General features: G+C 40.9%; 1 protein-coding gene across 2 annotated transcripts in view; it reads left to right on the top strand.

Annotated features, from left to right (window-relative positions):
• Positions 1-14,264, top strand: part of vps39 (VPS39 subunit of HOPS complex) — a 95,266-nt gene that overhangs the window by 44,512 nt on the left and 36,490 nt on the right. For both annotated transcript variants that reach the window (XM_061987627.2, XM_061987626.2), the window contains exons 14-15: positions 4,976-5,117; positions 5,593-5,679. In XM_061987627.2, coding sequence (XP_061843611.1) covers positions 4,976-5,117; positions 5,593-5,679 — 229 coding nt within the window. The remainder of the gene's footprint in view (positions 1-4,975; positions 5,118-5,592; positions 5,680-14,264) is intronic.

Below are 14,264 nucleotides of genomic sequence, written 5' to 3'. Positions count from 1 at the left end.
CTAGTCTTAGATTGGTCACATCTAGTCTTAGATTGGTCACATCTAGTCTTAGATTGGTCACATGTGGTCTTAGACTTGGATTGGTCACATGTAGTCTTAGACTTAGATTGGTCACATCTAGTCTTAGATTGGTCACATCTAGTCTTAGATTGGTCACATCTAGTCTTAGATTGGTCACATCTAGTTTTAGATTGGTCACATGTAGTCTTAGACTTGGATTGGTCACATGTAGTCTTAGACTTAGATTGGTCACATCTAGTCTTAGACTTAGATTGGTCACATCACATCTAGTCTGAGACTTAAATTGGTCACATGTACTCTTAGACTTAGATTGATCACATGTAGTCTTCGACTTAGATTGGTCACATGCAGTCTTTTAGACTTAGATTGGTCACATGTAGTCTTCGACTTAGATTGGTCACATCTAGTCTTAGATTGGTCACATCTAGTCTTAGACTTAGATTGGTCACATGTACTCTTAGACTTAGATTGATCACATGTAGTCTTAGACTTAGATTGGTCACATGCAGTCTTTTAGACTTAGATTGGTCACATGTAGTCTTAGACTTAGATTGGTCACATCTAGTCTTAGATTGGTCACATCTAGTCTTAGATTGGTCACATGTAGTCTTAGACTTAGATTGGTCACATCACATGTAGTCTTAGACTTAGATGGTCACATCACATCTAGTTTTAGACTTAGATTGGTCACAACTAGTCTTAGATTGGTCACATCTAGTCTTATATTGGACACATGTAGTCTTAGACTTAGATTGGTCACATGTAGTCTTAGACTTAGATTGGTCACATCTAGTCTTAGACTTAGATTGGTCACATCTAGTCTTAAATTGGTCACATGTCGTTTTAGGCTTAGATTGGTCACATCTAGTCTTAAATTGGTCACATGTAGTCTTAGACTTAGATTGGTCACATGTAGTCTTAGACTTAGATTGGTCACATCTACTCTTAGACTTAGATTGGTCACATCTAGTCTTAGATTGGTCACATCTAGTCTTAGATTGGTCACATATAGTCTTAGACTTAGATTGGTCACATGTCGTCTTAGACTTAGATTGGTCACATCACATGTAGTCTTAGACTTAGATTGGTCACATCACATCTAGTTTTAGACTTAGATTGGTCACAACTAGTCTTAGATTGGTCACATCTAGTCTTATATTGGACACATTTAGTCTTAGACTTAGATTGGTCACATGTAGTCTTAGACTTAGATTGGTCACATCTAGTCTTAAATTGGTCACATGTCGTCTTAGGCTTAGATTGGTCACATCTAGTCTTAAATTGGTCACATGTAGTCTTAGACTTAGATTGGTCACATCTAGTCTTAGACTTAGATTGGTCACATCTACTCTTAGACTTAGATTGGTCACATCTAGTCTTAGATTGGTCACATCTAGTCTTAGATTGGTCACATGTAGTCTTAGACTTAGATTGGTCACATGTCGTCTTAGACTTAGATTGGTCACATCACATGTAGTCTTAGACTTTGATTGGTCACATCACATCTAGTCTTAGACTTAGATTGGTCACATGTACTCTTAGACTTAGATTGATCACATGTAGTCTTTGACTTAGATTGGTCACATGCAGTCTTTTAGACTTAGATTGGTCACATGTAGTCTTAGACTTGGATTGGTCACATGTAGTCTTAGACTTAGATTGGTCACATGTAGTCTTAGACTTAGATTGGTCACATGCAGTCTTTTAGACTTAGATTGGTCACATGTAGTCTTTGACTTGGATTGGTCACATGTAGTCTTAGACTTAGATTGGTCACATCTAGTCTTAGATTGGTCACATCTAGTCTTAGATTGGTCACATGTGGTCTTAGACTTGGATTGGTCACATGTAGTCTTAGACTTAGATTGGTCACATCTAGTCTTAGATTGGTCACATCTAGTCTTAGATTGGTCACATCTAGTCTTAGATTGGTCACATCTAGTCTTAGATTGGTCACATGTGGTCTTAGACTTGGATTGGTCACATGTAGTCTTAGACTTAGATTGGTCACATCTAGTCTTAGATTGGTCACATCTAGTCTTAGATTGGTCACATCTAGTCTTAGATTGGTCACATCTAGTTTTAGATTGGTCACATGTAGTCTTAGACTTGGATTGGTCACATGTAGTCTTAGACTTAGATTGGTCACATCTAGTCTTAGACTTAGATTGGTCACATATAGTCTTAGACTTAGATTGGTCACATCACATCTAGTCTGAGACTTAAATTGGTCACATGTACTCTTAGACTTAGATTGATCACATGTAGTCTTCGACTTAGATTGGTCACATGCAGTCTTTTAGACTTAGATTGGTCACATGTAGTCTTCGACTTAGATTGGTCACATGTAGTCTTCGACTTAGATTGGTCACATGTAGTCTTAGACTTTGGTCACATGTAGTCTTAGACTTAGATTGGTCACATCTACTCTTAGACTTAGATTGGTCACATCAAGTCTTAGATTGGTCACATCTAGTCTTAGATTGGTCACATCTAGTCTTAGATTGGTCACATGTACTCTTAGACTTAGATTGATCACATGGACTCTTAGACTTAGATTGATCACATGTAGTCTTAGACTTAGATAGGTCACATGCAATCTTTTAGACTTAGATTGGTCACATGTAGTCTTAGACTTAGATTGGTCACATCTACTCTTAGATTGGTCACATCTAGTCTTAGATTGGTCACATTTAGTCTTAGATTGGTCACATGTAGTCTTAGACTTAGATTGGTCACATGTAGTCTTAGACTTAGATTGGTCACATCACATCTAGTCTTAGACTTAGATTGGTCACATCTAGTCTTAGACTTAGATTGGTCACATGTACTCTTAGACTTAGATTGATCACATGTAGTCTTAGACTTAGATTGGTCACATGCAGTCTTTTAGACTTAGATTGGTCACATGTAGTCTTAGACTTGTATTGGTCACATGTAGCCTTAGCCTTAGATTGGTCACATCTACTCTTAGATTGGTCACACCTAGTTTTAGATTGGTCACATCTAGTTTTAGATTGGTCACATCTACTCTTAGATTGGTCACATCTAGTTTTAGACTTAGATTGGTCACATCTAGTTTTAGATTGGTCACATCTAGTCTTAGATTGGTCACATGTAGTCTTAGACTTAGATTGGTCACATGTAGTCCTAGACTTAGATTGGTCACATCACATCTAGTTTTAGACTTAGATTGGTCACATCTAGTCTTAGATTGGTCACATGTAGTTTTAGACTTAGATGGGTCACATCTAGTTTTAGACTTAGATGGGTCACATCTAGTCTTAGATTTGTCACATCTAGTCTTAGATTGGACACATGTAGTCTTAGACTTAGATTGGTCACATGTAGTCTTAGACTTAGATTGGTCACATCACATCTAGTTTTAGACTTAGATTGGTCACATCTAGTCTTAGATTGGTCACATCACATCTAGTTTTGGACTTAGATTGGTCACATCTAGTCTTAGATTGGTCACATCTAGTTTTAGACTTAGATTGGTCACATCTAGTCTTAGATTGGTCACATCTAGTCTTAGATTGGACACATGTAGTCTTAGACTTAGATTGGTCACATCTAGTCTTAAATTGGTCACATGTAGTCTTAGACTTAGATTGGTCACATCACATCTAGTCTTGGACTTAGATTGGTCGCATGTAGTCTTAGACTTAGATTGGTCACATCACATCTAGTTTTAGACTTAGATTGGTCACATTTAGTCTTAGATTGGTCACATCTAGTTTTAGACTTAGATTGGTCACATCTAGTCTTAGATTGGACACATGTAGTCTTAGACTTAGATTGGTCACATGTAGTCTTAGACTTAGATTGGACACATGTAGTCTTAGACTTAGATTGGTCACATGTAGTCTTAGACTTAGATTGGTCACATCTAGTCTTAGATTGGTCACATCTAGTCTTAGATTGGTCACATGTAGTCTTAGACTTAGATTGGTCACATCACATGTAGTCTTAGACTTAGATTGGTCACATCACATGTAGTCTTAGACTTAGATTGGTCACATCACATCTAGTTTTAGACTTAGATTGGTCACAACTAGTCTTAGATTGGTCACATCTAGTCTTATATTGGACACATTTAGTCTTAGACTTAGATTGGTCACATGTAGTCTTAGACTTAAATTGGTCACATCTAGTCTTAAATTGGTCACATGTCGTCTTAGGCTTAGATTGGTCACATCTAGTCTTAAATTGGTCACATGTAGTCTTAGACTTAGATTGGTCACATCTACTCTTAGACTTAGATTGGTCACATCTACTCTTAGACTTAGATTGGTCACATCTAGTCTTAGATTGGTCACATCTAGTCTTAGATTGGTCACATGTAGTCTTAGACTTAGATTGGTCACATGTCGTCTTAGACTTAGATTGGTCACATCACATGTAGTCTTAGACTTAGATTGGTCACATCACATCTAGTTTTAGACTTAGATTGGTCACAACTAGTCTTAGATTGATCACATCTAGTCTTATATTGGACACATTTAGTCTTAGACTTAGATTGGTCACATGTAGTCTTAGACTTAGATTGGTCACATCTAGTCTTAAATTGGTCACATGTAGTCTTAGACTTAGATTGGTCACATCTAGTCTTAAATTAGTCACATGTAGTCTTAGACTTAGATTGGTCACATCTAGTCTTAAATTAGTCACATGTAGTCTTAGACTTAGATTGGGCGCATGTAGTCTTAGATTGGTCACATCTAGACTTAGACTTAGATTGGTCACATCTAGTCTGTTCCAGTTGCGATCGATTGAATGCCCTGAGACAGAAAAAGTAAGGTTTCAAACACTGGCCTAGTCCAAGGGTCTCACATCAGGACACCAAACAAACACACGTGTGAGGTCTCCTGCTTCCAATCTTGGTTGTGTATAAACAAACGCCGCTCGGGAACACGGCCCTAAGGTTCTTGTGCTGATTGTGTGGATTTAGACCAACGTGGCCCTGGTGTCGCCCCTGCTGCGCCTGGAGAACAACCACTGCCACATCGAGGAGAGCGAATACGTCCTGAAGAAGGCGCACAAGTACAGCGAGCTCATTATCCTCTACGAGAAGAAGGGCCTGCACCAGAAAGGTACACCACCACATCAGTATACATACCTGGAAGAGAACAATGCTGACTTTTGATGGTGTTTAGGATGCTAATCATATTCCTTCATGCAGCTCTTGAATTGGATGCGTGCCTCAGAGAGTGAGAGTGCGGTCTGCTTCTAGTTTGTCGTGATGGATGTGACATTGACTCATTTTAATACATGCCAGCTTTTGAGTTTGGATGGAAGCCACGGAGAGCATTGTTTGCTCTCACGGGGGTTTTCCTTTCACCGGCAACAGCACTTCTGCCTCATGGTTTTTGTCTTCTGGCCACAGCTTCTGAGCGCCTGGCTTTTCGTCGTTTTTAATCGAGACTCCAGTCCAACCCTCGCCCTCCAGCGCCGCGCTGGTGGGAAGTCATGCCTCTCCAGACCCTCTGCCAGTTAGATGGTGTTATTGTTATGTAATGCAGAGCAGATGACAATGTTTGTGTATTCGGTCTTCCTTGCCCCTCTCAGCTCTGCAGGTTCTGCTGGATCAGTCCACCAAGGCCAACTCTCCTCTAAAGGGCCACGAGCGCACCGTGCAGTACCTCCAGAGGCTGGGTGAGTCCCCACTCATGTGTGTCCAACTTATTTCTTGCAGCATGCGCTTGATTTGTCGGTGGGATTTGGTAAGGGGAAAGTCGTTAGAAATCCTTATGATTGATTGTGGGATTTAGCAGGCCCTCAAATGTACTTCATATGGAAAAACTATTTGTCTACTCAACTGCTGCACACAAATAGGTGACACTGTGTCAAAAACATGCTATTATTTTCCTATACACTGTTGCGTCTGGCCAGTATTCCCTCTCAGGGAATTAAAGTCACTGATCAATCCCCAATTCTTTCGATGACATATGTGCTGAGTAAGAAGGACCATCAAGACAGAATAGGAATCCATCCATCCATCCATCTTCTTCCGCTTATCCGAGGTCGGGTCGCGGGGGCAGCAGCCTAAGCAGGGAAGCCCAGACTTCCCTCTCCCCAGCCACTTCGTCCAGCTCTTCCTGTGGGACCCCGAGGCGTTCCCAGGCCAGCCGGGAGACATAGTCTTCCCAACGTGTCCTGGGTCTTCCCCGCGGCCTCCTACCGGTTGGACGTGCCCTAAACACCTCCCTAGGGAGGCGTTCGGGTGGCATCCTGACCAGATGCCCGAACCACCTCATCTGGCTCCTCTCGATGTGGAGGAGCAGCGGCTTTACTTTGAGCTCCCCCCGGATGACAGAGCTTCTCACCCTATCTCTAAGGGAGAGCCCCGCCACCCGGCGGAGGAAACTCATTTCGGCCGCTTGTACCCGTGATCTTGTCCTTTCGGTCATAACCCAAAGCCCATGACCATAGGTGAGGATGGGAACGTAGATCGACCGGTAAATCGAGAGCTTTGCCTTCCGGCTCAGCTCCTTCTTCACCACAACAGATCGATACAGCGTCCACATTACTGAAGATGCCGCACCGATCCGCCTGTCGATCTCACGATCCACTCTTCCCTCACTCGTGAACAAGACTCCGAGGTACTTGAACTCCTCCACTTGGGGCAAGATCTCCTCCCCAACCCGGAGATGGCACTCCACCCTTTTCCGGGCGAGAACCATGGACTCGGACTTGGAGGTGCTGATTCTCATCCCAGTCGCTTCACACTCGGCTGCGAACCGATCCAGTGAGAGCTGAAGATCCTGGCCAGATGAAGCCATCAGGACCACATCATCTGCAAAAAGCAGAGACCTAATCCTGCAGCCACCAAACCAGATCCCCTCAACGCCTTGACTGTGCCTAGAAATTCTGTCCATAAAAGTTATGAACAGAATCGGTGACAAAGGGCAGCCTTGGCGGAGTCCAACCCTCACCGGAAACGTGTCCGACTTACTACCGGCAATGCGGACCAAACTCTGGCACTGATCATACAGGGAGCGGACTGCCACAATCAGACAGTCCGATACCCCGTACTCTCTGAGCACTCCCCACAGGACTTCCCGAGGGACACGGTCGAATGCCTTCTCCAAGTCCACAAAACACATGTAGACTGGTTGGGCAAACTCCCATGCACCCTCAAGGACCCTGCCGAGAGTATAGAGCTGGTCCACAGTTCCACGACCAGGACGAAAACCACACTGTTCCTCCTGAATAGGAATATTATCAAGTTTTACTGAAGCTTCAGGAGACCAGCCCACATCAATACAGTCATACCGTCATCTCGGGATGGTCTAACATTCAAACGGAAAGAAACTACTTCTTGAAAGGAATGCCTCTCCCTTCCCCAACATTGATAAGGCAAGGAGGGGGATGTATCCTCTTCACATTCCAATGTCTAAAACACTAAACAGACCTCTGTAGACAAAGACAAACTGGTATACAGAGTATACAATGGAAAAGTAATAGATACTCCAAACATGACTATGAATAAAGAAAGAACTCTTAAACATATATGCATTCTCCACAACACACAGCAAATGTTTAGAACAGGCGAGTCCAAACTTTTCGACTTGGGGGCCACATTGGGCTAAAAAAAATGGGTTGAGGGTTGAAAACGTGATATATATACCGTACAGTCGCGATCAAAAGTTTACATACACTTGTAAAGAACATTTCTATTTTTTTGTGATAGAGTGATTGGAGCAGGTACTTGTTGGTCACTAAAAACATTCATGAAGTTTGCTTCTTTTTGAATTTATTATGGGTCTACTGAAAATGTGAGCAAATGTATACATACAGCAATGTTAATATTTGCTTACATGTCCCTTGGCAAGTTTACCTGCAATAAGGCGCTTTTTGGTAGCCATCCACAAGCTTCTGCTTGAATTTTTGACCACTCCTCTTGACAAAATTGGTACAGTTCAGCTAAATGTGTTGGTTTTCTGACATGGACTTGTTTCTTCAGCATTGTCCACATGTTCAAGTCAGGACTTTGGGAAGGCCATTCTAAAACCTTCATTCTAGACTGATTTAGCCATTCCTTTACCACTTTTGACGTCATTGTCCTGTTGGAACACCCAACTGCGCCCAAGACCCAACCTCCGGGCTGATGATTTTAGCTTGTCCTGAAGAATGTGGAGTGTTGCGTTTTGGACCAGTCGTTCCTCCCAGGGAATTCAAGTCACAATTCGCTCCCAAGCTCTTTACGACACTTAAAGCTGAGTTGAAAAACCACCAGAGACAGAATAGGTATTTTGTTGTATATTTTCAAATCTTTGCAAATATACTTTTTGAGACCAGTCTAACCATAGAACATTTTATTGCGCCGCCCAAAATGGTCTGCCTTCCCGCTCCCAAAAACCCCTCTCCTCTTCCCCCCCCCCCCCCACCCACCCCCCACCCCCCTGGCAGTCATGTCTCTCTTAGCCAAAACAAATGCTTATTTTCGCTCTCTCTAACATTCCTCACTTCAAGGTTAAGCACACACAGTTTACTTGCAGACAAAGCAGCAAGAGAAGAAATGGAAAACACGAGCTGTTTTCAAATATGACTATGAAATAAAAGAAGTACAACTTAAATTCGGATATATGTAAATATCTTCCTCCGACAGGAGGTAATCCTCCTTCTTCATTGTCCAATTTACTCTCTGTAAAGCACCAGTTCCATTGGCAGCAAAACAGGCCCAGAGCATAATACGACCACCACCATGCTTGACGGTGGGTATGGTGTTCCTGGGATTAAAGGCCTCACCTTTTCTCCTCCATATTGCTGGGTATTGTGGCCAAACAGCTCCAATTTTGTTTCATCTGACATCACACGGACAAAGATAAGACCTTCTGAAGGAAAATTCTGTGGTCAGATGAAACAAAAATTTAGCTCTTTGGCCACAATACCCAGCAATATTGTAATTTTTTTAATCAATTACGATAAGTTCCTGCAGCTCAAAAGCGACAACAATACTAATAGTGTTTTTTTGTTTTAATTTAGATATACCAGTAGTTTGTGCGTAACTCAAGGTAGGAACGATAGATTGTTCGGCAGTCCTTGAACACACCACAGCTAAGCGCCAAATAGAAGTCAAAACGGTCATGTTCTTGACCTTGAAGACTCAAGTTTATACCCCTGACACGCTAAAGCAAGTACAAGGAAACATCTCACCCTTTTGTCGCTGGTTTCTGTTGACAGACAGGGGTGTGATTACTTACTACATGTAGCGACAAAGTTGGCAGCCCCTCCTGCTACATCTTTATATTCTCTAGCACAGTGGTTCTGAAATGGGGGTTCGCGTACCCCTGGGGGTACTTGAAGGTATGCCAAGGGGTACGTGAGATTTTTTTTAAATATTCTAAAAATAGCAACAATTCAAAAATCCTTTATAAATATAAATAAAATCTTTTTTTCCAAATAGTTCAAGAAAGACCACTACAAATGAGCAATATTTAGGGCCTGCATGGCCCATTGTATAAGGACTCCCAAAGGGAGTCCTTATGCAATGGGACATAAGGACCTATTGAATTTGTAAGGTTTTTCTTTATTATTCTTCCGCACCCACAATAAACTGTAATTTGACCCACTTAACATGCTTCAAAACTCACCATCAGGACCTGCGAAAATTGCCTTTTTTTAAAAAAAAACGAACCACAAAACTCAAAATTGCGCTCTAGCGCCCCCTAGGAAAAAAAAAAACTAGACTGCCTGTAACTCCCACTAGGAAGGTCGGAGAGACATGAAACAAAAACTTCTATGTAGGTCTGACTCAGACCTAGATTTTATAATAGTACATTCTCGGGCTAAAATCAACAGGATGTTGGCAATTCCCCCTTCAAGACAAATAAGTACTAAAAACAGTCACTTTTGCCTCTTTGAGCTGTAATTTGACCCCCTTAACATGCCTCAAAACTCACCAAACTGAACGCACACATCAGGACTGGCAAAAATTGCGATCGAATAAAAAAACGTAACCCCAAATCTCAAATTTGCGCTCTACCGCAATTTTTGAATAAAACGCAGAAAAAACTGCTCCTCGGACGAAAAAAATGACAAAACTGCCCGTAACTCCCATTGGGAAGGCCGGAGAGACATGAAACAAAAACCTCTATGTAGGTCTCACTTAGAACTGCATTTCATAAATTGAAATCAACAGGAAGTTTGCTATTCCCCCTTCAAAACAACATTTTTGTAAAAACCGGTCACCTTTCTTCAAACATTATCTCCTCTGAGCGCGTTTGTTGTTTCAGCTTCAAACTAACACAGGAGAGAGATTGCACCCTTCTGATTAAAAGTTGGCGAAAGAGTTTTGATACCTGCTCCGGTTTTGATTTTATGACCCTTCAAAGAACCGCTGCGCTGATGCTGCTGCGCTGCTGTTTTTTTAAGATGGCTGCTTAAAAGCAGGATGCACCAGCGTGCCCACACAATGCAGACTAGGTAGGTTTACACTAGACAAAAGTATTGGGACACTTATGACTATCACTGGACAAAAGTATTGGGACACTTAAGCCGAAAACTGGACAAAAGTATTGGGACACTTGGGACTACAACTTGACAAAAGTATTGGGACACTTAGGACTAAAAGTAGACAACAGTATTGGGAAACTTAGGACTACCACTGTACAAAAGTATTGGGACACTTACACTGGACAAAAGTATTGGGACACTTGGGACTAAAACTTGACAAAAGTATTGGGACACTTAGGACTAGCACCTGCCAAATACACGGGCACGACCAATGCTGCTTGCAGCTTTAATTAGCACTGTTATACAATTTAATAAATCAGAAACTGATGACATAGTGCTGTATTTTATTTCTTTATCTCTTTTTTTCAACCAAAAATGCTTTGCTCTGATTAGGGCAGGGGTCGGCAACCCAAAATGTTGAAGGAGCCATATTGGACCAAAAATACAAAAAACAAATCTGTCTGGAGCCGCAAAAAATTGGAAGCCATATTACATACAGATAGTGTGTCATGAGATATAAATTGAAATAAGATGACTTAAAGGAAACTAAATATGACCTCAAATGTAGCTACAAATGAGGCATAATGATGCAATATGTACATATAGCTAGCCTAAATAGCATGTTAGCATCGATTAGCTTGCAGTGACCAAATATGTCTGATTAGCACTCCACACAAGTCAATAACATCAACAAAACTCACCTTTTGTGCTTTCATGCACAACGTAAAAAGTCTGGTGGACAAAATGAGACAGATAAAGAAGTGGCATAAAGTCCTAGAAAGTCGGAGAAAGTTATACATGTAAACAAAGTACGGTGAGTTCAAGGACCACCAAAATTAGTAGGACAAAACAGTGCTCGCCAAATACTCGAATCAGTGAAGCATGTTTAATATAAAAATATGCTTTATAACAATTAGGGAGGTTTGTGTCATGTTTGTCCTTCTACAGAAACCATATTAAAACAAAGAATTTTTTTTTTTTCCCCCTCATCTTTTTCCATTTTTCATACATTTTTGAAAAAGCTCCAGAGAGCCACTAGGGCGGCGCTCATGCGGCTCTAGAGCCGCGGGTTGCCGACCCCTGGATTAGGGGGTACTTGAATTAAAACAGTGGTTCTCAAACTTTTTTTGTCATCCCCCACTTTGGACAAGGGGGAGTTTTCAAGCCCCACCTGCCCCCATCGCCCCAACAGAGCGCTAATGCCAAGCTTTAACATTTTCAAATTTATTGAACATCAAGTTGTATACATTCAAACTCAATAACATAAAATAACATCAAGTTCAATAATAAATAAAATAACTGTGCAGCTGTGGTATAACTTGCATCAAGTTCAATAATAAATAAAATAACTTCCATCAAGTTCAATAATAAATAAAACAAAAGTGTTATAACTTGCATCAAGTTCAATAATAAATAAATAAAAGTGTTATAACTTGCATCACGTTCAATAATAAATCAAAAAAACTGTTATAACTTGCATCAAGTTCAATAATAAATCAAAAAAAGTGTTAACTTGCATCACATTTAATAATAAATCAAAAAAAGTGTTATAACTTGCATCAAGTTCAATAATAAATCAAAAAAAGTGTTATAACTTGCATCAAGTTCAATAATAAATCAAAAAAAGTGTTATAACTTGCATCAAGTTCAATAATAAATCAAAAAAAGTGTTATAACTTGCATCACGTTCAATAATAAATCAAAAAAAGTGTTATAACTTGCATCAAGTTCAATAATAAATCAAATAACTTGCATCAAGTTCAATAATAAATCAAAAAAAGTGTTATAACTTGCATCAAGTTCAATAATAAATAAAACAAAAGTGTTGTAACTTGCATCAAGTTCAATAATAAATCAAATAAAAGTGTTATAACTTGCATCAAGTTCAATAATAAATCAAATAACTTGCATCAAGTTCAATGATAAATAAAATAAAAGTGCCACTTTGCAATCTTCGCAAAAAAAAAGGAGGAGCTATGCATTTGGCAAGACAGGGCAAGTGACAGCACTTTTCCCCGGGAGAGCCACCTTGCTTCACTGTGAAACAGCACGGCTGTATGATCAGCTCCCATTTCCTCACACAGTGCAGAGAACAGTCGCACTTTCAGTGGTCGTGTTTTGATCAAATTTACCGCGCTCACAACATGTTAAAACCTCATTGAGTTCGGGGCTGAGCTGCCTTGACGCGAGTGCTTCCCGGTGAATGACACAGTGTGTGCCCGTCACATTTTTGTTTCTCTGCAGGCTCTGGCTCGACGACCTTTGAGGTGCGAGTCACAAATGTATATATTTGTGTAATTGTGGTCCACACATTAGCCTGCTACCCATCCGCGCGAAAGTTTGTTCCGCTTAGCCCCGCCCCCATTAGTTACTGTTGCTATGTCTGCCAAACTTTCGCTTCTACCGAGAAATTTAAAGCCTACAGTAAAAATAAGTACCGGTAATTTCCATTTATTTATATAGCGGATTTCACAGACAGAATCACAAAGTGATTTACAGTGTGTATAGAAAATGAAAGCATAGTAAAAAAAATATATATATAAGAATATAATAATAAAAAAAAAAATTTTAAGTGAAATTTCCTCCCGTTCCTCGCGCCCCACCTGTCATGTCTCTATTCCCCACCAGTGGGGCGCGCCCCACACTTTGAGAAACGCTGAATTAAAACAATTTTCACAGGGGGTACATCACTGAAAAAAGGCTGAGAACACTGCTCTAGCAGACCCGGGGCCTCACTTAAAGAGAGTTGCACATTTCCGCGCCAATGTCAGTTTTGATACGTCATAACTTTTACGTGAAAAGGGTCGTACGGCAGGTTTTTGTGCGTACGCATGCTTGTTACATGAGGGCCCTGGCGTGTAAGAGTTGTTAACCAGCGGCGTTACACAGATAGTCCCATTATAGTGTGTTAAATAGAATCTATCTACAAACCCTGTTTTCATATGAGTTGGGAAATTGTGTTAGATGTAAATATAAACGGAATACAATGATTTGCAAATCCTTTTCAACCCATATTCAGTTGAATATACTACAAAGACAACATATTTGATGTTCAAACTCATAAACTTAATTTTTTTTTGCAAATAATAATTAACTTAGAATTTCATGGCTGCAACACGTGCCAAAGTAGTTGGGAAAGGGCATGTTCACCACTGTGTTGCATCACCTTTTCTTTTAACAACACTCAATAAACGATTGGGAACTGAGGAAACTAATTGTTGAAGCTTTGAAAGTGGAATTCTTTCCCATTCGTGTTTTATGTAGAGCTTCAGTCGTTCAACAGTCCGGGGGTCTCCGCTGTCGTATTTTACGCTTCATAATGCGCCACACATTTTCGACGGGAGACAGGTCTGGACTGCAGGCGGGCCAGGAAAGTACCCGCACTCTTTTTTTTTTTACGAAGCCACGCTGTTGTAACACGTGCTGAATGTGGCTTGGCATTGTCTTGCTGAAATAAGCAGGGGCGTCCATGAAAAAGACGGCGCTTAGATGGCAGCATATGTTGTTCCAAAACCTGTATGTACCTTTCAGCATTAATGGTGCCTTCACAGATGTGTAAGTTACCCATGCCTTGGCCACTAATGCACCCCCATACCATCACACATGCTGGCTTTTGAACTTTGCGTCGATAACAGTCCGGATGGGTCGCTTCCCCTTTGGTCCGGATGACACGATGTCGAATATTTCCAAAAACAATTTGAAATGTGGACTCGTCAGACCACAGAACACTTTTCCACTTTGCATCAGTCCATCTTAGATGATCTCGGGCCCAGAGAAGACGG

Source organism: Nerophis lumbriciformis, linkage group LG26 (assembly GCF_033978685.3).
Source record: "Nerophis lumbriciformis linkage group LG26, RoL_Nlum_v2.1, whole genome shotgun sequence".
In the NCBI taxonomy this organism is placed as follows: Eukaryota; Metazoa; Chordata; class Actinopteri; order Syngnathiformes; family Syngnathidae; genus Nerophis; species Nerophis lumbriciformis.
This window is presented reverse-complemented; position numbering and strand designations above follow the sequence as displayed.